General features: G+C 46.6%; 1 protein-coding gene across 2 annotated transcripts in view; it reads right to left on the bottom strand.

Moving 5' to 3' along the window:
• The window catches only part of CTSA (cathepsin A), a 70271-nt gene extending 50791 nt beyond the window's left edge, over positions 1-19480 (bottom strand). Inside the window, exons 1-6 of one of the 2 annotated variants that reach the window (XM_068264510.1) lie at positions 19372-19480; positions 15051-15215; positions 12776-12887; positions 8651-8701; positions 8478-8564; positions 4285-4440 (exon numbers count right to left, since the gene is read on the bottom strand). In XM_068264510.1, the coding sequence (XP_068120611.1) occupies positions 4285-4440; positions 8478-8564; positions 8651-8701; positions 12776-12887; positions 15051-15214 (570 nt within the window). In that variant the 5' untranslated portion in view covers position 15215; positions 19372-19480. Of the gene's footprint in view, positions 1-4284; positions 4441-8477; positions 8565-8650; positions 8702-12775; positions 12888-15050; positions 15216-19269; positions 19289-19371 lie in introns of those variants that run through there. The other variant, XM_068264511.1, reaches the window with a different exon arrangement.
• Positions 19481-21759: the final 2279 nt, after the last annotated feature.

Below are 21759 nucleotides of genomic sequence, written 5' to 3' on the forward strand. Positions count from 1 at the left end.
AAACTTTCAATTTGAGAGATCGATAGTTTGTTGAATTGCTGTAAAATTGGATCATTTTACTGTATCGTGTGTGGCCACCTTAAATGCATTATTGGACCATTCGATCCAATACAACTCTATGGGCCATCGATCTGCCGCCAGCAGCAGATAGACCTAGGATTTTCCATCCTGTCAGATCAAAATTCGATCGAAAATGATCAAAATGGGTAATAAAAATAAAAATCCTTATCCACTTAACCGGGACTTCCTCCAGCCCGTGGCAGGCAGGAGGTGCCCTCAGGCGCCGCTCCGCAGGCTCCCGGTGGCCGACCCGACCATGTCGGGCCTCTTCTGCGCTCCATTGTGCGTTCCAGCGCGCTGTCATCGGACGTCCTCCGGGGCTGTACTGCGCAGGCTCAGTAGTTCTGAGCCTGCACAGTACAGCCCGGAGGACGTCCTATGACGTCAGCGCGCCGGCGTGGAACGCACAATGGAGCGCAGAAGAGGCCCGACCTGGCCAGGTCGGCCACCAGCAGCCTGCGGAGCGGTGCCGAGGGCGCCTCCTGCCTGCCACAGGCTGGAGGAAGCCCCAGGTAAGTGGATAAGGATTTTTATTTTTTTTCATAGTCCCTGAACCTTCCCTTTAAGTGGCTAAAGTATAACTGCAGTGACCTGACCTGTACTTGGACTACCCAACACCACAAGTGGTATAATGCCACCCACACTAAATATTAACACAATCCAGCCAAATCTCCCGGATCAGAAATCAGATGCATAATGAGTGCCCTGCCAGCTTGGCCAAGGACTTATGGTTTAGAACTAATGCACAGGTGCCCAAACAACTGCCAATTTTGGCCGCTGATCGACCAACTTTATTATCAAATTGGTGCCGCCAAGTGCAGGCCCGACTGATGATGCAACTAATTTCTGTCCAAAATTCGCATTAATTGATTGCACCTGATGCAAGAGGTTGGGTCGAAGTTGGTTGATTGGGTGTGCGGAGGCAGACTTCGGAACGTGTGATGAAACCCCTGCCGCTGCCCCCCCAATGTATAAATGTGCCCCCTTGTGTGTGCATTTACACAGTATCTGTCTTATGTCAACCTCCACGTGGAGTATGTCTCTGAAACCTCCGGTTGGCTCTTCCCTTAACGCCGTATACGCCACTGGCACATAGCGTGATGTCACATGCTATGCACTTTCCGCCAGTGTGTATGCAACAGAGCCACCTGGAGGTTTTAGAGATGACAGGACGGGTAATGTATAAATACACATTTATACATTAGTCATCAGCCAAAAAAAAAAAAAAAAAAAAAAAAAAAAAAAAAAAGAAAAAGCTTTACTCACCTGGGGCTCTCTCCAGCCCCTTGCAGCCGACTGTCCCACGCTGACCACTCCGCTCCCTGTCGGCCTTACTGCGACTGCACAAAGCGCCGCTGTCAAGCACGGCCAACTGCGCAGGCGCTGTAGTTATGGCTGCCGCGAACTGCGCAGAACTACAGCGCCTTAACAGTTGGCAGTGATTGACAGCGGCTCTTTGCACAGCCGCAGTAAGGCCGACCCCGTGGTCGGCCAGAACAACGAGCGGTGAGACCGGGACAGCAGCGGGTAGCGAAGCGGACGGCGTGGGACAGTCGGCTGCAAGGGGCTGAAGAGAGCCCCAGGTGAGTAAAACTCATTTGAACTTTTTGGGCTGATAACTCCTTTAAGAGGGGCCGTGGCAGGGCAGACGCTGCAGGCTCGGCCAATTCCCTGGAGGTTTCATGCTGAAAGCGGAAAGGAATTAGCCTGCAGTAAGTGGGTAGCTTCGACAAAGATGCACCTTTAAGGCTCTTTCACACTAGAGGCTAGTTTCGGCGTTTTACAGCCAAGACCATGGTTGCCATTTTCCAAGGTAAAATAAAAGTCCATAAACTTTAATTTTACCTTTCACACCTAAAGCAGCCATTTTGGGCGTTGCGTTTTGAAGCTCCCCGGAGCTTTTTCAAAGCAGTTTATCATTGAAACGCAAAACAACTTCGGCTGTAGTCAATGGAAACCGCCAACTACAGAGTTTTCAAAGCGTTTTACAGCTGACTTGTTTTTTTATAAAAATAACACGTTTTCATATGAGCTGTAAAACGCTTTGAATATGCCATGTATTGGCGTTAAGCAAAAGGCTGAGTTTCAGCCTTTTCTACTGCAGCCTCTAGTGTAAAAGAGCCCTTAGCGATCAAAGGCCTTGTTCACATTGCGTTCGGCTCACGTGTCCATCCGCTGTGGATTTTGAGGCGCTCTTTCCGATTCCCGGCGCTTGGGTGGGCAGGGGGAGGGGGCTGGGGTTAGCGGTTCCCGAAGAGTTTTCCCCAAGCATTTTGGTAATTTACTTCCTGACGCAAGTCAGGAAGTGAACTCTTTGATCCGGAAAACAAATACAATGTATTCTTAAAAATGCGAATGCAATTGCTCCACAAAGCAGGTTTGTGATTGTTTTGCGTTTTTCCTATACCTCTCGTTATGGCAAAAACGCCTTAAAGTGGCTTAAGCACCGCTTTTGAAAACTGACAGTGCACAGAACGCTTTAGTCTGAACTACACCATAGCACAACATGGTGTAAACGCCTTCTGTGCGTTTTAGACTTTTTCCTCCAAATAACGCCTCTAATGTGAACAAAGCGTTAGGGTAGGACCCAATGCTAAGAGACTGAAGTAGATGCTAAAATCAGTTTACAGCAGTTAAAAGTGAAATACTGCTATTACTCCTTTATCAGATCCATTGTCTTGATGGAACAATGCTAGCAGCACATGTACTGTACAGATACAGTCTGTTCCAAAGCATTGTTGCTACTCCGCTTTCTAAAATAATTCTGACATTAGGCAAACAAAGTCACCCTTCAGTGTTTAGTTTTTACAGAACATGTCATTTTGCACAGCGGTGCTCCACCCTTGTTATTAACTGCATCACCTCACAGTCAGTGAAATCCAGATAAACAGTTTTGCCATGTTCCATTGTTTTTTTTACACAGTACATTGAGCTTCATCAAGTTAGGTCTTTAAAGCACACCTGAAGTGAAGGGGATATGGAGGTTGGCATTTGCATTGTATAAAAGGAAACAAATTGCTTGTCTGCCCTGCTCATCCTCTGCCTCTGAACAAGCATGCAGATCACAGTGCTAATTGAAAACAAAGCTGTATAGTGTATGACCGGCTTAATACTTTCAGCCATAGACCCTCAACAAGCATGCAGAGGTCTGACTGGATTAGCTGCATGCTTGTTTCAGGTGTGCAATTCAGACACTACTGCAGCCCAAGAGATAAGCAGGATGCCAGGCAACTGGTATTGTTTAAAAGGAAATATGGCAGCCTTTACATCCTTCTATGTACTTAAGCAATGGAAACAGTTAATCACATTGTACCCCTCCTTACCTTGCCCACCAGAAGTGGATTAGTCATGCACTGCCATGCCTCCTCCTCATAGCAACAGAATGCATTGCACGTCTGTAGCCAAACACATCTGTACACACTCACATGTAACCATTAGACTAGGGATCCCGATCCCTGCAGGAATCAGTTACTGAAAGAGTATTTAACTTAGGGCTGACACTAGCTGAGTTTTGAAAAATGCATTCTCATTAACTTGAATAAGAATCTTTGCAAAGATAGATTACAACAATTGACGCAGTTCTCATTCACATGAAGAATGCAGTTTTCATAACCCAATAGCAGCACAAAATGAAGCTAGTGTGCATCAGCCCTCAAAGTGAACCTCAGGTCAAAAATCCTCTACAGGCTTCCCACGCCTTTGACATTCACTGCTGCCCTGGACTCTCCTGCACACCGTGCTCTACATGCTGCACCTGTGGGAGCATAGCCCCTTGCTTGTGCTTGACGAGGAGCACTCTCTCAAGCTTGGAATCCGGCAAGGTCTGGTTACCTGCACGCAACAACCTTGGTTTGCCTTGGATACGGTTTAAGCCAGCCCTGTTTCTAGGGGAGAGCAAGGCAGGTGTCCACCCGTGGTGCAGTGAAGGGGGAGTGCAGCAGACACACTTTCCACCAACCCCATGCAATGATTTATGGCAGCAGATAGTCGTAAAAAAAAAAAATAAAAAAAAAATTAAACTCTCACCTTTCTGGGCTCCATGTAAGGTTCACATGCTGCCAGGCTTCTGTCTCCAGTGCCACGCACTACTTCCTGATTATCTGCCAGTCATTACACCCTCACCCAGGAAGCAATTTAGCCTAGAAACTGTCCTGGTTTAAGCATACTATCTAGTACAGCTAGTATCAATAGCTCAATAAGTCAACACAACATGCCAAGTCTTACCTTTAGGTTTATACTGGAGTCTTGTGAAATTTCCACAGCCAAGGATGGCACATACACTCCTCCATAGCTCTCTCCTGTAATATACAGATCATTTGCAGTGTACTCTGGGAAGAGTGCGTAAAATCGCTTCAGAGCCAGATAGTTGTTATGTGCAACCTGGAGGTAAAATTCACAAGAGAGAAGTCTTCAGGTAAAGATCTAGGAAAAATGTTTGACAGTAGTCAGCTAAATCTTAGAGGTTAATCAACACGAGGACCCCACAAATTAACCTCAGGTCAGCAACCATGCTGCTGCCTGGCTTTGAAGAGTGAACCATGTTCCTAAATGCTAGTGTGCCAGTGTCAAAGCCAAACCTCCATAGAATTTTGTATTTACTCCAAGAGTTTCCTCTAGGCACAACAATGAATTGGCCACCCTCAAAACTAGACCAAGACTAATAGGGCCATTAGACAGATGGTGGTGTAACTAGCTTGATGTTCTCAGGAAAGTACCGCAGAATGTGTGTCAGCACTATAAACAGCTACAAGTAAAGATGGATGAGGATAGGCATGTAGGGGAGTTATAACACCCAACCACAAATTGCTACAAAGAATTGACAAAACACTTGCCGTGTAGCCAGACTAGTCATTGCCCAAAAGTGCCTACCACAGGTGCCTGAGTGTCAAGACTTCCTGTGTGGCAATTGATGTAGCCTGGTCTGATGAATAAAGTTTTGATTTAAATAAAAATCCAAACTGTATCCAAGTAGCATCTGAGGGTGCCGGGTATCTGATTCATGGAGACTCCACATCACCACTAAAGGTTTGCTGTTCAGGTCTGTCAAAAAAAAAAAGAAAAAAAAAAAAAAAAAAAAAGGAAAAATCGCATGTAGTGTGCAAGAGCCCTTAATAGGACTTGCTGCTAACATCTGTGTGTTATATCACAGGGCACCTTCAGTGGTCTTGTGAAGTCCACGTCTCAACAGGTCATAGCTATTTTAGCAGCACAAGAGCAAAGTACACAATACTAGGCAGGTGGTGTTTTCGCTTATACGAGCCTACATGCATGTTGCCAAGCATGCAAGGCCAGGGAAGCGGCTCATCCCATTATGGCTTTAATGCAAACAGGATAAATGTGACTCACATTCAATAAAGATGTGTTGGATGCCAAGATGGGTGTGTGTTGGGGAAGATCAGAGCAGGATGCTGCTGAACTGTGAGAAAGCATCTTATGGTAGCTGCTCTGGTCTTCTGACAACCACCTGCCTAGTCATTAATACATCTCATCCATTTGCAATAAAGCTGTTGACAGGTATAAATCTGCACCCCGTCGTTACATCTTTTTGCTATACAAGGGTATGGGAGCACATAGCGGCTGCTGCTGTCCTGTGTCCTAAGGGCTCTTTCACACTAGGAGCTGTTCCGTCCGTTTTGACGAAATGCACCCAAGATGCAGAAAGCAAGGCAACATGAAAGCCTATTGACTTTTATGTTCACATTAGCCAAAGTATTCAAGAGCGTTAAATTGTAATGTGTCAGAGCTTTCAAATCGTACAGCACAAGCCTTTTTCCGTCAATTAGAAATAGCGCTGCTGACACGTCAAACCGCAACTTCCAAATGCCATGCAGAGTTCGCATGACGTCAGGTTTAGAGCACTCCGCTAATGTGAAAGCGCCCTTAAAGTAAACCTTAAGTCAGGAAAAAAAAAAAAAAAAAAAAGTTTTACTCACCTGGGGGCTTCTAGCAGCCCCCTGCAGCAGTCCTGTGCCCTCGCAGCCACTCACTAATCCTCTGGTCCCCCGCTGCCAGCTAGTTTCGTTTTTGCCGACAGGCCCGTCAGGACTGGCCACGCGTAGCTTTTTCTGCATTCCCGACTGCAGTTAGCGCTATTGCGGGCCGCAACGCATACAAAAATATGCGTTGCTGCATATCTATGTGCGTAATGCGGCAACGTGTATTTTTGTACGCGTTGCGGCCCGCAATAAAGCTAATTACAATGGGGAATGCGGAAAAAGCTACGCGTAGCCAGTCCTGATGGGCCTGTCGGCAAAAACGAAACTAGCTGGCAGCGGGGGACCAGAGGATTAGTGAGTGGCTGCGAGGGCACAGGACTGCTGCAGGGGGCTGGTAGACGCCCCAGGTGAGTAAAACTCAATTTTTTTTTCTGGCTTAAGTGTCTCTTTAAGTACTGACACCGTGGCCCATATGCAATTCCCTTTTTGTCCTTAGTTTTCTCCTAGGTATATTTTCAAACTTATCAATAAAATGCCTTTTAACCTCTTGACGACCAGCTAACGCAGATTGGCGTAAACTGGTCGTCTGCGGGTTACCACGGAAACGGCCGCTCGATCGAGCGGCCTTTCCATGTCAGTTCACGGAGGGTGTCTCCGTGAACAGCCGGAGAGCCGCCGATCGCAGCTCTCCGGCAAAATGTAAACAGGCGGGGAAGAAATCCCCGCTGTTTACATCATACGGCGCTGCTGCGCAGCAGCGCCGTAAGGCAGATCGGCGATCCCCGGCCTCTGATTGGCCGGGGATCGCCAGCATATGATAGGCTGAAGCCTATCCTTCAATGCGCAGGACGGAACTCCGTCCTGCGCATTACGGAGAGAGGGAGGTAAGGAGCGGGAGGGCAGAAATGGCTGCGGAGGGGGGCTTTGAGAAGCCCCCCCCCGCAAAACGCAGATGGCCGGCGGCGATCAGACCCCCCCAGCAGGACATCCCCCAGTGGGGAAAAAAGGGGGGGGGTAGTCTGATCGCCCTGCTGGACTCCTGATCGGTGCTGCGGGCTGTAGAGCCCACGCAGCACCGATCAGTGTAAAATCCACTGGTCGGCAAGTGGTTAAGCCATCAGCAAGCAAATGCTCAAATTATGGTACTTTTTGGCATTTTTTCCATTGCAGAGTGCCAAAATATTTTTTTTTAAATCAAATATGAAGTATCTCCTAGGAGAAAAAAAGTGAATTGCATTTGGGTCCGTATGTATTATCCCCAAGTGTAGAATCCATCTTTCTTTAGCATACACTGTATTCATCCTGGAGGATTTTTCTTCTTTATGGTGTCCACTAATGTAGCATTTTTTCAACCGCTGTTCCGCGGCACACTAGTGTGCCGCGGGATGTTGCCTGGTGTGCCGCAGGACTGTCCTCTTCCCCCACCCCCCGTTATTACCTTAGCAGCAGCCGCTCTCCCCTCTCCGGCGCGTGTACTTTCCAGCAGCGTATCTCCCGGCTGCTGTGTGTGATGCCACAGGAAGCAGGGCTCGGTTCCCATAGTAACGGTGATACACATCGCCTCTACAGGAAGCCGATGCCCTGCTTCCTGTCGCATCACACACACACACACACACACACACCAGCCAGGAGATACGCTGCTGGAAAGTACACGTGCCGGAGAGGGGAGAGCGGCCGCTGCTAAGGTAATAACAGCGGCGGGGACGGGCGGGGGGCACCACCTACCTATACTGGCCACTATACTAGCTATACTGGGGCACTACCTACCTATACTGGGGAACTATACTGGGGCACTACCTACCTATACTGGGGAACTATACTGGGGCACTATACTAGGGCAACTAAACTCCCTGTACTGGGGCAACTATGCTAGCTATGCAGCTGCACCCCAGCCCCCCCCCCCCCCCCCCCATAGCCTGCTGCGCACGGCACTGTCCACTAGGTCGCGCAAACACCCGCGCCGCCGCCCCCCCCCCCCCCTGCCATTCCCCGGAGAAAAATTTGGTCAGAAAGTGTTCCCCGGGCCGGAAAAGGTTGGGAACCACTGTCCAATCTTTCATCCAATCTTACCATTTCTGTGTAATATAAAGTGAACTGCCTAGATTAGACATTCACTTAATTTACCCATCTACTACATAGAATTGATAAAATTGGATGAAAAAGATTGCATCATTAACGCCACCTTTAGAAGAATAACTGCCTAATGGTTCCCATACACGATACAATAAAAACGTTCGATTTTCCCGTTTATTCGATCTAAATGATCGAATTGAATGAAAGTTGAAAATATTTTTTTTTGGATCAAGAAATTTGAACGATTATCCCGTTTTTTCTGGAAAAATGATCGGACATGCTGGAAAAATCTTTATATTCGATCTAACAGAATAATTGAACTAAATAATCTAATTGAAAAATTGTACCATGTATGGCCACCTTAAGAAGGAAAAGCATAGCAAAATATGGGATTTTACAGCCGCTCACCTCTGTATCATTTGTCTTGTAATTTTTGTCATCGGAGTAGGAATAGCCCACACCAGCTGGAGCCTCGAGGTAGAGAACATTCGCTAGCTGCAGAACAAATTAAATTATGAAAACAAAATACAAGAAAAGGGAATTTGGAACTTGAGAAGATAGATCCAGCTTAAAGCCAATACCTTATTCCAAGAGTATGAATTGTATTCCAATGACAATCCATCTGACTGGACCTGCAACAGAAAGCCATGGAGTAATAGCTTGTTCCTCAAATAACCTACGGGCCATGATCCATGAGCTTGACACAAGCATTTTTACATTACTTCCTTAGTACTTACCAACTCTACCAGACAAAGTACATGTAAACTACAGAGCTACGAAGCACCCCCATAAAGTAAGTGTCTGCTGTGCCCCAAAACTCCATACAATTAATAAAGCTCCCCTAGACGGAGGTTTGAAAATAGTTTTCTGACCTTTGCACTATTTAAAGAGACTAACAAAATTTTCTATCCTATAAGTTCCTATTCCTGTTCTAATGTGGTCTGTCTTACTGCAGCCTTTCCTAGTTGCACAGTGGCTGTATTATCTCAGTTATCTAATCTTTCCTTTGCCGGTTTTGTCGGCTCCGGCAGGAATGTGCTTCTCTGCTGTGATAGGATAGAAATTATGCACACCCTCTCCATGCCCCCTGCAGGCTCTGTACAAGTCACAGACTGAGCTTCTCTGAGCCTGTCACATGCTGGTTAGCAGCCATGTTTTTTTGTTTGTAAACACTGCCTAAAACTGGCAACAACAAGCCAGGATCTCAGGAACAGCAAAGAGGAGCCCAGGAGAACATAATGAATAAAATGAATACCATTCTAGTATACAGATTCTCTTTAACACTGGTTCAAGCAACCAGCAAGCACATTTATCTGGCATCAGGAAATCCCACCTGTGTCAGATATTGAAAAAAAAAAAAAAAAAAGCCAATGACTTATTTCCACGTAGTGCCAAATTGGCACAAGATACGCAAACTAAACCAGAGCCTGGGCCTAACCGGGGTTGCAGTGAAAGGGTGCAAACTGATCTATACTTGGGAGGACCTCTAGACACTAGGGCACTGTATAGAGCAGGGCTGCCCAATAGGTCGATCGCGATCTACCGGTAGATCGCGACCGCCTTCTTGGTAGATCGCGGCCTCGTCTCGTAAAGTTTGTTGCGGCCAGCAGCTTGTGTTTAGCTGCTGGCCAATAAGGATGCATGCGAGGAGAGAGGGAGGAGAGAGGGAGGAGAGATGCGGCGCGGCCGCTACGTCATGGCTGGGGGCGGTGACAGGCAGCCTGCAACGTGCGTGCTTGTAACGTACCCGGCGCCGCCCCCAGCCATGACGTAGCGGCCGCGCCGCCTTTCTCTTCGCCACCGCTTCTCCCCTGCATCCCATTGGCCTGCCAGAGTCTCTCCTCACCGCCTCTTCTCCTCTGACTGCAGGTACATATACCTGGCTAGCCTACACTGGGGGCCCATATACCTGGCTAACCCACACTGGGGGCCCATATACCTGGCTAACCCACACTGGGGGCCCATATACCTGGCTAACCCACACTGGGGGCCCATATACCTGGCTAACCCACACTGGGGGCCCATATACCTGGCTAACCCACACTGGGGGCCCATATACCTGGCTAACCCACACTGGGGGCCCATATACCTGGCTAACCCACACTGGGGGCCCATATACCTGGCTAACCCACACTGGGGGCCCATATACCTGGCTAACCCACACTGGGGGCCCATATACCTGGCTAACCCACACTGGGGGCCCATATACCTGGCTAACCCACACTGGGGGCCCATATACCTGGCTAACCCACACTGGGGGCCCATATACCTGGCTAACCCACACTGGGGGCCCATATACCTGGCTAACCCACACTGGGGGCCCATATACCTGGCTAACCCACACTGGGGGCCCATATACCTGGCTAACCCACACTGGGGGCCCATATACCTGGCTAACCCACACTGGGGGCCCATATACCTGGCTAACCCACACTGGGGGCCCATATACCTGGCTAACCTACACTGGGGGCCCATATACCTGGCTAACCTACACTGGGGGCCCATATACCTGGCTAACCTACACTGGGGGCCCATATACCTGGCTAACCTACACTGGGGGCCCATATACCTGGCTAACCTACACTGGGGGCCCATATACCTGGCTAACCTACGCTGGGGGGGGGCGTGCTTAGACGTTGGTAGATCTCCTGGCCTTGGCAAATTTTAAAGTAGCTTGCGAGCCGAAAAACTGTGGGCATCCCTGGTAGAGGGAGGACATCTAGAGGCTAGGAAACTGTATATGGGAAGTGAGGGAAGACCCCTAGACACTAGGGAACTGAATAGGGGAGGGAGGTGGCTACTAGATAGAGGTTGGCCCGCAACATGGTCCCAGTTTTTAATTTCAGTGCACTGTATATTTGGAGTTTGTGCAGAGGGTCAACTGACTTTGCAAATACTTGCATAGAAATGAATCATGCAGGAACCACTGATATATGCGTACAGAAAAGTTAAAAGCCGGGGTCTGTTACAAAACAATACTTTATCTTGCGTAATCACATACACAATGCAGAGGTACCCTAGTATACTTGTGTCCCAACTCTGGCACTATAACATGCATAGGGCTAACTTTCATTGCATCAAACCAATCAAAAGGTGCGTACACGCCGTATTTTTACAAGCGACGGGTCTGTCAGACCCTCCTGCGGGGCAGTCGTTCTGCCGACAGTAGCATGTGTATACAAGCTGTTGGCAGACTGATCCGTTGTGCGTGCCTTAAAGATTAGGAGCACATACTCTGCAGTCCTCCCTTGCGGGATTAGTTTGGTTCACTAATCTGTCCCAAGGGCGCTAAGATTATATTCATGTGCACCATGCACACAGCAGCATAAGCTGTGTGCATGCTGACAATGGTCACTGAAAAAGGGGGGGGGGGGGGGGGGGAAATAAAAAACACACACACACACACACACACACACACACACACACACTTTAGGCCCCCCCTCCCCCCTTTACTCTTGCGCACTGCATCACCCCACATTGTTTCCTTGCCACATCTTCACTACGAGGGCTATGCAAGCCTATGGAGACCACCGAAACAATCCAGACCTCCGCAATGCCAACGCAAAGGCTGCAGTGCATTGCCACATGATCTGTGCCTACTGCACACATTATGCAGTAATACCAGTCCAAGAGCGACGCAGTAAGTTTAAACGACGGGAGCGCAGTGCAATGTGGCACGCAAGTAGTCCGAACGGAATCCCAGCGACATACTTCCTGTCCAGCAGGGAGTAAATCACTAGCCAGGGGGGTGGTGCTATGCATATGACCCAGTTCTCACACTGACACAGGGTCATTTCTGCAGTGCAGTGATGCGGTGGCAGGCTGCCCTGTCATGTGATCACCGCACTGTTTACCGTCCCTGGCGTTCAGTTTCTGCTGGTTTTCTGCGCAAAAAGTGATCCAGTTAATTTTCATAGCCTTTTTTCCTGTAACTTATCAAAATGTGTCAAGTTAGGATCTAGTATACATTTTGAGCATAATAAAAGCTCAGATTCGGCCAAGAGACAAATCTCTCTCTGATCGAATCTGAATAGACAGACCTGTCAGCTGCTCATAAACTGCAGGCTGATTCCTGATCGATTTCAGAACTAATCTCAGAAATTGGCAGTGTCCGCTGCTGCCCAGTGTATAAATGTGCCCCCCCCCCCCCCGGATCCTATAGAGGCGCTTCCCCCATCCTCCTGTGTCCCACAAGTTGGTGGCGAAAAAGCGTCGGGAACAGCGGGGATGTAAATATTTACCTTCCCGGTAAATATCTACCTTACATCTTCCGCTCGGAGATGGGTGGAAATAGCTGTTCGCTATTGGGCCGCTCTACTGCGCAGGCACAAGTCTCCTGCACCTATATAGTAGAGCGGACCCAACAGATCGGCTATTTCTTCCTAGCTCCGTGCTGAAAGCCGCAATAGTGCCCCCGCTGGAGCCAGGGAAGGCAAATATAGCAAGCCTTGTCGAGCACGGATTGCGAAAGCTTCAGGGGAGCCAGCGCTGGATTGCCTGCAGCTACAGGGGAGGTGGAAGCCTCATTAGGACCCTGAGGCTTCCCTCTCACAAGGTGAGTACCCACCCAGGGGAACTTTTTTTGTTACAAAGTCTCTAAGTATAAAACCGGGCCTAGATATACATGCTAATATGTGATATATAGATATTTATTATGTGAAAACAAGCAAATGCAGTTTTTAGACATTACCAAAAAGATTACATACCAGGTAGGGGCCATGTTCTGTCAGCAGACCATCCAATGAACTACAGCCAGGCCCACCATTCAGCCACACAACTAAAGGGCTGGTGCTGGGATTCTTCTGAGACTCTACAAACCTGCATCACATCAAGAGTGATTAGGTACCGACAGGTAAATTAGCATATCAGCTGCTTTGTTGGTCAATGTGTACATGATGTCTGAACGACTTGTTTGGACTTCAAGTTGTTCAAACAATCAGGTGTAATGTTTGACGTCTATACGCACCTTTAAAACTGTGTTAGGCTGTGAAAGACTGGCATTCAGCTGATTTAAAAAAAAAAAAAAAAAAAAAAAAAACACACACACACACACCTTTTTAAAGGATACCCGAAGGGACATGAGATAGACATGTATATGTACAGTGCAAAGCACACTAATAACTATGCCATGTTCCTTTTTTTCCCTTTTCTCTGCCTTATGCTGGGTACACACTGAGATTTTCTGGTCGATTTACTGTCAGATCGATTATTTCCAACATGTTCAATTTGCTTTCAGATCGATTTCCGAGCATTTTCCGATCGATTTCCTATTAAAGGTAACGGAAATCGATCGAAAGGCAAATCGGACATGTTGGAAATAATCGATCTGACAGTAAATCGACCAGAAAATCTCATAGTGTGTACTGAGCATAAGAGTTAAATATCAGGTATGTAAGTGGCTGAATCAGTCCTGACTCAGACAGGAAGTGACTACAGTGTGACCCTCACTGATAAGAAATTCCAACTATAAAACACTTTCCTAGCAGAAAATGGTCTCAGAGCAAGAAAGAGATTAAAAAAAGGGGAATTTCTTATCAGTGAGGGTCACACTGTAGTAACTTCCTGTCTGAGTCAGGACAGAGTCAGCCACTTACATACCTGATATTTAAAGAGACTGAAGCGAAAAAAAAATGATATGATTTGTATGTGTAGTACAGCTAAGAAATAAAACATTAAGATCAGATACATCAGTCTAATTGTTTCCAGTACAGGAAGAGTTAAGAAACTCCAGTTATCTCTATGGAAAAAAGCCATTAAGCTCTACGACTTTCAAAGTCGTGGAGAGGGCTGTTATCTCATTTTTATTATCTCAACTTTTCTTTTTCTCTGCCAGAGGAGAGGTCATTAGTTCAGACTGCTTTGAAAAATATATACCTGAAAATAAAAATATGAGATTTTCTTCACTGCTAATCTTCTAGTAATTATTCATAGTACACAACCAATTCATTATACAGCATAGTCATTTGTGTGCTAGGCACCGTACATACACGTCTATCTCATGTCACGTGTCACTTCGGGTATTCTTTAAGAGGATAGATACATGGCAATTTTTTATCTCATTTTGTTTTTAGCTCAGGTTTGCATTAAATTAAAAAAAATGCCTTTTAGTTCAACTAGGCAGTTTTCATGAGCTGAACACTTTGCCTAGGATTAACCAGATTTACAAGTCTATAACAAGAAATCTGACAACTTGGATAGCCAATCTGATAAGCAATGTGCACCGTTCTGGCTTAAGGAGGTCATACACTGATAGATTTGCAGCAGATTCGACCATCAGAAAGATTTGTCAGATGCCTGTCAGGTTGAATCTGGCAGGAATCTGATGTGTGCCACATACTAGGAACAGATTTCCAATAGGTTTCAGAATGAAATCTTTTGGAAATCTATTGAAAAAATTGATCTAAAGCCGCATCTACACGCGTAGATGCGGCCGCGATGCTCCTTTTCAATCGAGCCGCTGATGCGGCTCGATTGATAAGATCCGACAGGACGGATCTCCGCACCGCCGATTCCCTGCTCGATCCCCGCGAGGGGACAATGGCAGGGAATCGTGCGGGAGATAAGCGGCGCCGGCGGGGAATCGAATGCGGCGCACGCGCGGGGACGCGGCGGGCACGCGGAAGAGGCGATCCGGCGGCTAATCGAGCCGCCGGATCGCTACAATGTCCCATGGTGTAGATGGGGCTTAAAGGCATTAATGTACCATTAGATCCAATGCAACTCTATGGGCCATGCAGCAGATCGACCTAGATTTTCCATCTTGTCAGATCAAATCGAATGAAATCGGCCACAAAACAAACGATTTGATGGAATTGATTTTCAATCGATTCCATACATAGATTCAATCAATTGATGAAATCGACCAGTGTATGGGCCCCTTTAGTCTAGGTGAAGCTTCTGACCCAAAAAATAATAATAAATAAATAACTCAGGACAAAATGTAAGTGCCTCTGCGAGGTCAGCATGGAGGATTGTACCTACCAGTAGTGGAGGTGTTTGTTTCCAGCCACATCCAGGTAACCAGAGAAATGACGGAAAGATGGCTGCTTCCTGAGGCCTGGCAAATAGGTGATTTCATCTGTGGTGGGTGCAGCATCTACTAGGAGAGCTCCCAGGAGAACAGTACAGAGTAGGTGAAGTTCCATCCTGGCAAGGGAGGTGAAAAGGTTTACAGGTGGAAAGATATGTACAGCACAGAAACGACACAAATCTACATTAATAATGGGCTGCTCAAAGCAAGTTAAACTATACCAGGTTTGCTTTTAAAGCACAAATGTACTTCTAAAAGTGCATTTACCCGATGAAGTGCCTAAAATTCCCTCATCTCACACCAGTACCTGCTCCCACTTAAAGAGACTCTGAAGTCTCCCTCAAATGATGTTTTTAGTTTAAAAATCTCATTACCATTATTGTCCCGACCTAAAACGCTGCATCCCCATGGCTGAAAAGCCCCTCGATCACCCCAAACTCATGGGGGTACACGCAGGCAACTTCCGCAGAGGCAGCACGGCTCTGCCTCTATGCGTGTCAATCAGCACCAGATGGCCGCCTCTCCCCCGTCCCTCTCAGTCTTCCTTCACTGAGAGGGGCGGGGGAGAGGCAGCGATACGGGCTGATTGACGTGCATAGAGGCGGCAGCAAAATCCACGACCAAAAAAGTCGTGGATTTTGCTGCCCTGTACACCCGTGAGTTTGGGGTGAGCGAGGGGGTTTTCAGCCGCGGGGATGCAGCGTTTTAGGTTGGACAATAATGGTAATGAGGTTTTTAAAATTAAAACCTCATTTTAGGGAGACTTCAGAGTCTCTTTAAGGCCTGGTGCACACCAAAACCCACTAGCAGATCCGCAAAATGCTAGCAGATTTTGTAACGCTTTGTTATTTTTCTGTAGCGTTTCAGCTATCATTTTGCAGTTTTGTGAAGCGTTTTTGGTGTAGTAGATTTCAGATATTGTTACAGTAAAGCTTCTGAACAGCTTCTGTAACAAAAACGCCTGCAAAACCGCTCTGAACTGCGGTTTTTCAGAGCGGTTTGCGTTTTTCCTATACTTAGGATTGAGGCAGAAACGCATCCGCAATCCAAAAAATGCCTCACCCCGGGAATATGCGTTTCTGCAAAACGCCTCCCGCTCTGGTGTGAACCACCCCATTGAGATACATTGACCAAGCGGATCCGCAGCCGCAAGCGGATGCAGAAACTCTGAAAAAGCCGCTCGGTGTGCACCAGCCCCAAATGCACTGATGAGGACTGGGAGATTTAGCATGACTCAGAAGAAGGAGAAAAAAAAAGAAAAAAAAAACCAAAAACCAGGGACAAGGGCAAAAACTGGTACGATTACACCATTAGTTTTATAAAATAAAACCCCTGCCAGATTCTAGCAGTTGAACAGATTGGTTGGATAGAAATTTTAAAAAAATTGAATGATGAAGAATTGTCTGAAAAGTTCAAAATTCCACGTGTGGCTGTGTCCAATAAGCGGTAAACTCTAAGGTGGCCATTAACTGTCCAATTTCTAGCCAAAAAAAAAAAAAAAAATTTGTTCAAGCAATTAGAAATTCTGATCAGATTGGATGTAAATAATCTCCGTTGATGGGCACAATCGATTACAAACGTTTATAAAAAAAAAAAATAGGATCCAATAGGATTTTCTAGAAATCAAAATTTGGATTTTCTTGTTGGTGGTTATAGATAGGAAGCAAAGATTGGTTCGTTGATGGTGTAGTGAACCATTTTTTTTTTCTGATCAGATTTATCTGATTGCTCAAATGATTTTTTGCCTAAAAATTGGATTAGCCACCTTTAGGCTGCTTTCACAGTGAGACATTACAGGCACATGTTAGAGCAGCCTGTAACGCAGCCCACCGCACAGTAATGAAAAATCAATGGGCTGTTCACAGTGCCCACGTTGCGTTACATTGTAACGCTGCACCTCAAGATAACGTACTGCATGCAGTACCTTATACGCGGCTAAGCCGCGTTAGACTGCTTGCACATGCTCAGTAATGTTGGGGAGGAGGGGAGATCGGCCAGACACATGGCTAATTAATATTCACTGCACAGTGTGACGTGCAGAGTTTACTTCCTGGAGCAGCCGCTCTGTGGTGATTGGCTGGCAGGACAACGTGATGCCACATGCGTCCAAGAGTACGCATCACAGACGCCAGAGTGAGCTGCACAACTGCGACCATAACGTCCCCTAAAACTCAACGTGCTGGTGGGAAAGCAGCCTTAAGTTCCAATTTCTAGCGAAAAATAATTTGAGTGATCAGATAATTCTGATCGGATGTATAATTGTTCACTACACCATCAATGGACACGTCTTTGCTTCCTATCACAACCAAAGAAAATCCAAATTTTGGCTTGATGAAAATCCAGTCGGGCGCCTATTTTTATAATAGTTTGAAATCGATTGTGCCCATTAACGGAGATTATTTACAACCAATCCGATCAGAATTTCTGATCGCTCAAACCGATTTTTCGCTAGAATTTAACTGCCATATCACACACACACACACCTCTGCCCCAGAGAGTGCCGAGTAGTTTCTCAGCCAAAACACATGCGTGCGTGTGCAACAGCCCTTGACCAGAAAATTATCCGCCAGGAGATCAACTCGGCCGAGCGAAGGACGACGTCACATTTGCTTCACTCAGTCCGCATGGCAACAGTACGCAGCCTGTAGGCCAACTATGTGTCTGTACAGCCTCGGCCAAGCAATGTCATCTGAGGGGGTCGGATCCCAATCCCCATCGAGCAACATCAAGCGTGTGTACAGGCTTCTAGGCATAGAGTAGGGGAAGGGTTAGTGGTGGAAAGAATAGTGAGAGATGGGTTATGTAAAGCGTTCGTAGAACAGATCATAAAAAAAAAATAAAAAAAAAAATTAAGTACTTCTGATGTTCCACTAGAAGCTTCACTCTATGCCCAGCTTTCCCATGCCCCTTTTCCCAAGTATGCCCTGGAAGGAATCTACATGTAACCTTTGACTTTGCTGGTAAACAAGCCTGTGAGCTGCAAGGTGAGTAGCAGACACTTAGCCATGAAGCTACCTATACCTTGTGTAGCAAGACACGGCCTTAAAAAGGCCATCTAAAGTTCAGGTACACATTAAAGTGGACCTGAACTCTTGCACAGGACAGAAGGAAAGCATAGAGACATGCACCCTGTATGTATTCAGAGAGTTTAGCCTGTTTAATTCCCCCTCACCTGTGACTAACAAGTTGTGTTGATCCCTGAGCTGTGTCAGCTGACTGCCATGGGAGAGAATTAACAGGTAAAACAGAATGTTAGCAATATGTCTGCTTCCATGAAAGCAGGAAGTAGACAAACTGCATATTTATGGCAGGATTTGTATATTGCAGCTGTAACAAAAATGTTTCTTTAAATGTTATAGCTTATCTTTTAGAGCAGAGAGGAAGTTCAGAGAGCAGGCCCACTTTAAGGCCTTTTCCACATACTGTTGATAGGCAGTGAAATGCCTCTCAGACTCAACTGTTCACTGCTGCCTGGTAACAGCTTGCTGAGCACACAGTTCAACAGTCCGCCTCTTTTCCACAGACTGTTGAGCTTTGCGCTCAGCAAGCTGTTACCAGGCAGCAGTGAACAGTTAGAGTCTGAGAGGCATTTCACTGCAGCTGCACATTTTTGGCTAATTTGAAAAATTCAAGTGATTTAATTAGCATCAACCAACATGACAGACCTGACATTGCACATTACTCAATTTTTAATATCATTGGGTTTTAATATTAAACACAATAACATATAAACCTTATGCTAGGTACACACCATACAATTTTCTGTTAGATTTACCTACAACATGGAAAAAAGCTATCTGGCAGGTAAATCTAAGAGAAAATCTAACAGAAAATTGTATGGTGGTTACCTAGCATAAGAGACTTATTTACCAAATGCTGGGCTTGTCAAGCGAGAAGTGTCGCTGCTGACTCTAGCTACCTACAACACTTCCTGAATCAGTGACAGGTATGAAGTTCAGGGTTAGTGGCTGCCCTGACTTGCACTTGTTTCTTAGTTAATGATTTGCAGCCTCACAACCTGGTTAACAGCGTTTTATCTAAGCAATTGCAGCCCCCTATTCTGACACAGGATGCCAATAATGCCGCTCTTCACTCCTACGCAGCATAATGCGGATCTAGCTTCTCCTCCAACCTGCCAGCTTCCTTCCTCAATCATTGCTGTGTATATACCGCTCTCTCCAGCCTTAGCAGTCCTCTACAGCTCCCCTCTGACTGCAGCAGCCGATGAGACACATCGCACACCACACTGCTATACCACACCCGTATACTCACTTTCCTTCCGCCACCGAGTCTCTGGAGATCACAACTGACTGCCTCACTTATTTATACCACTCGCATAACTTCCTCGTTTTCAGGTGACTCTGATCATGTGGCTCTGATCATGTGGTGTGTGCGGTCACATGCTCAGCTAGTAGGATCTCCTCTAGACACTGGAAAGCGGTGACGGAGTAATGCCTGATCGTGACGGCAGTGGATGAGGTTTTTGCAACGCAGTTCAAGCTCTAGTAGCGATCGTTTGCAGATGACGGGATTGGGAAGGAAGATTTTAGTTCGGGGTGCCACGGATCACTCACAGTACTGGCTTATGCGTGCCGTGTTTTGCATTGGGCTTCTTAATCAATACGAAGTGCCAAAACTTGCCAAGGACAGTCACAGTTTCAGATGTACCCGAGGAAAATACAAATAAAAAAAATAGATACAACCATTGCAGTGTGTAGAACATCTGCAGTGATCTTGTCAGATGTTATTGTGGCTGCTATCCTCTTCATGCACAAGTTCAGCCAGGGGCATATCTGGTCAATATGGCACCCATGGCAAACACTAAATTGCACTGCACACCAATGGTAATAGACAGCTGTGCCCCCCCCCCGCTTCCCCTGTAATGCAGCCGGTGTGGTGCCTCCAATATTTGGACAGAGGTGTCACTTCAGTATAGGTATACCAATGTGCTTAGTATTAGTAACCCCCAACCCCAGAGTAGGTAGCGAGAGGTGACCCAGTCCCTGCCTTTCCCCCTAAGCTACTCTTAGCATGGGTAGCCCCCTCCCCATTACAGCTTTGCAGTGGTGTCAGTGGGCTCTCCATTACTTGCAGACCTTTAGATCACCAGCAACCAAAGAGAGACAGATAGGATGCACAGTACCCACACGGCACACCAGTGGCGTAGCTAAGGAGTTGTGGGCCCCGATGCAAGTTTTACAATGGGGCCCCCCAGGCACTCTATACATAACAATTGATATGGCGCACCAAAACCTGCCAATGGCAACTACAGTGTCAGGGATGCAAGAAGGGGATGGGGGACAGTTTATTAATGATTACCACCATTCAAAGCATCTATAGAAGTGATTATTATGAGCACAGGACCAATAGAGAGCTAATTCTGTAGTTGAGGGAGGGCCCTTCGGGGCCCCTCTGGCCCAAGGGCCCCGACGCGGTCGCTACCTCTGCACCCTATATTGCTACGCCCCTGCGGCACACTTCACATGATGCGGGATGTGACCAATGACTTCACTTCCACATATGAAGTGCCTTATATCCGTGGTCACTTTGCGCCCTCTCTCTCTCTCTCTCTCCTCGGTCGCCAAAGATCTGAGGTCTGAGTGATGGGGAGGCAGTGTGGCAGGCATGGTGCCCATAGCTCTGTGGCGCCCATGGCAAGAGCCATGCCTGCACCTCACAAGATGAGTGCGGCTGTACTGTGCCTTTGCGATTATGGCCATGCCTGCACAGTAAGCCGAAGCTCCGTGTTACTGTACAAGTGGGCTGTATTTGCACAGTACGGCTGTGCTCATGCATGAAGATAAGCGCGGCCGTGATCATAAAAAAGGTCCCAGGCGATGGTCTCTTCTTATCTTGACAATAAGTCGAGAAATTTAGGTCTACCACTACCTAAACGAATAAAAAATTCTAATCACCACCATAAGTGCCGCCATTGATGGGGAAGCAGACTAATAAACTATGGAAAAGACATCCATATTGGTAAATTATCCAAAAATGACTAATGCTACCACTTGCCAATATAATACAATCTTTATTGAGAAATCCAAAAAATAACAGCAATTACAAACATAAAGCTGTGGGGGTCCACAGAAGCATATTAAAAAGAATCTGCATTAAAAAGATGTGCCCCCGGGGTAAGTGTAGCCCCAAGCACTGACTCCCCCGAAAATGCAGTAGCGCCTGCAGCACGTGGCGGGCCAAAATAGCCGAGACCCATCGGGTTAGCTATACTGCGCAGGCGCAAGAAGCCTGCACCTATGTAGTAAAGTAGACCCGATCGGGCTTTTCCATACACTATACAATTTTTTTTACCAATTAGAAATTCAATTAGACAAAAAGTTCTCATTGGTCAAAAATTTTTATTTTTATGTTTGTGATCAATGTTACAATAGACACTATGATCAAAATACTGAACCTAAATATTGTTTTTTGGCTGATGTCGGTCGTAATGTCGATCACAGTGCTAATCGGAAACAAAGCTGTATAGCGTATGGCTGGCTTAATACTTTCAGTCATAGACCTTCAACAAGTATGTATATCAGATGTTTCTGATTGCAGTCTGACTAGATTAGCTGCATGCTTGTTTTAGGCGTGTGATTCAGACAGTACAGCAGATCAGCAGCATGTCAGGCAACTGGTATTGCTTAATTGATATTATTT

This window comes from Hyperolius riggenbachi, chromosome 12, assembly GCF_040937935.1.
Source record: "Hyperolius riggenbachi isolate aHypRig1 chromosome 12, aHypRig1.pri, whole genome shotgun sequence".
Lineage (NCBI taxonomy): Eukaryota > Metazoa > Chordata > Amphibia > Anura > Hyperoliidae > Hyperolius > Hyperolius riggenbachi.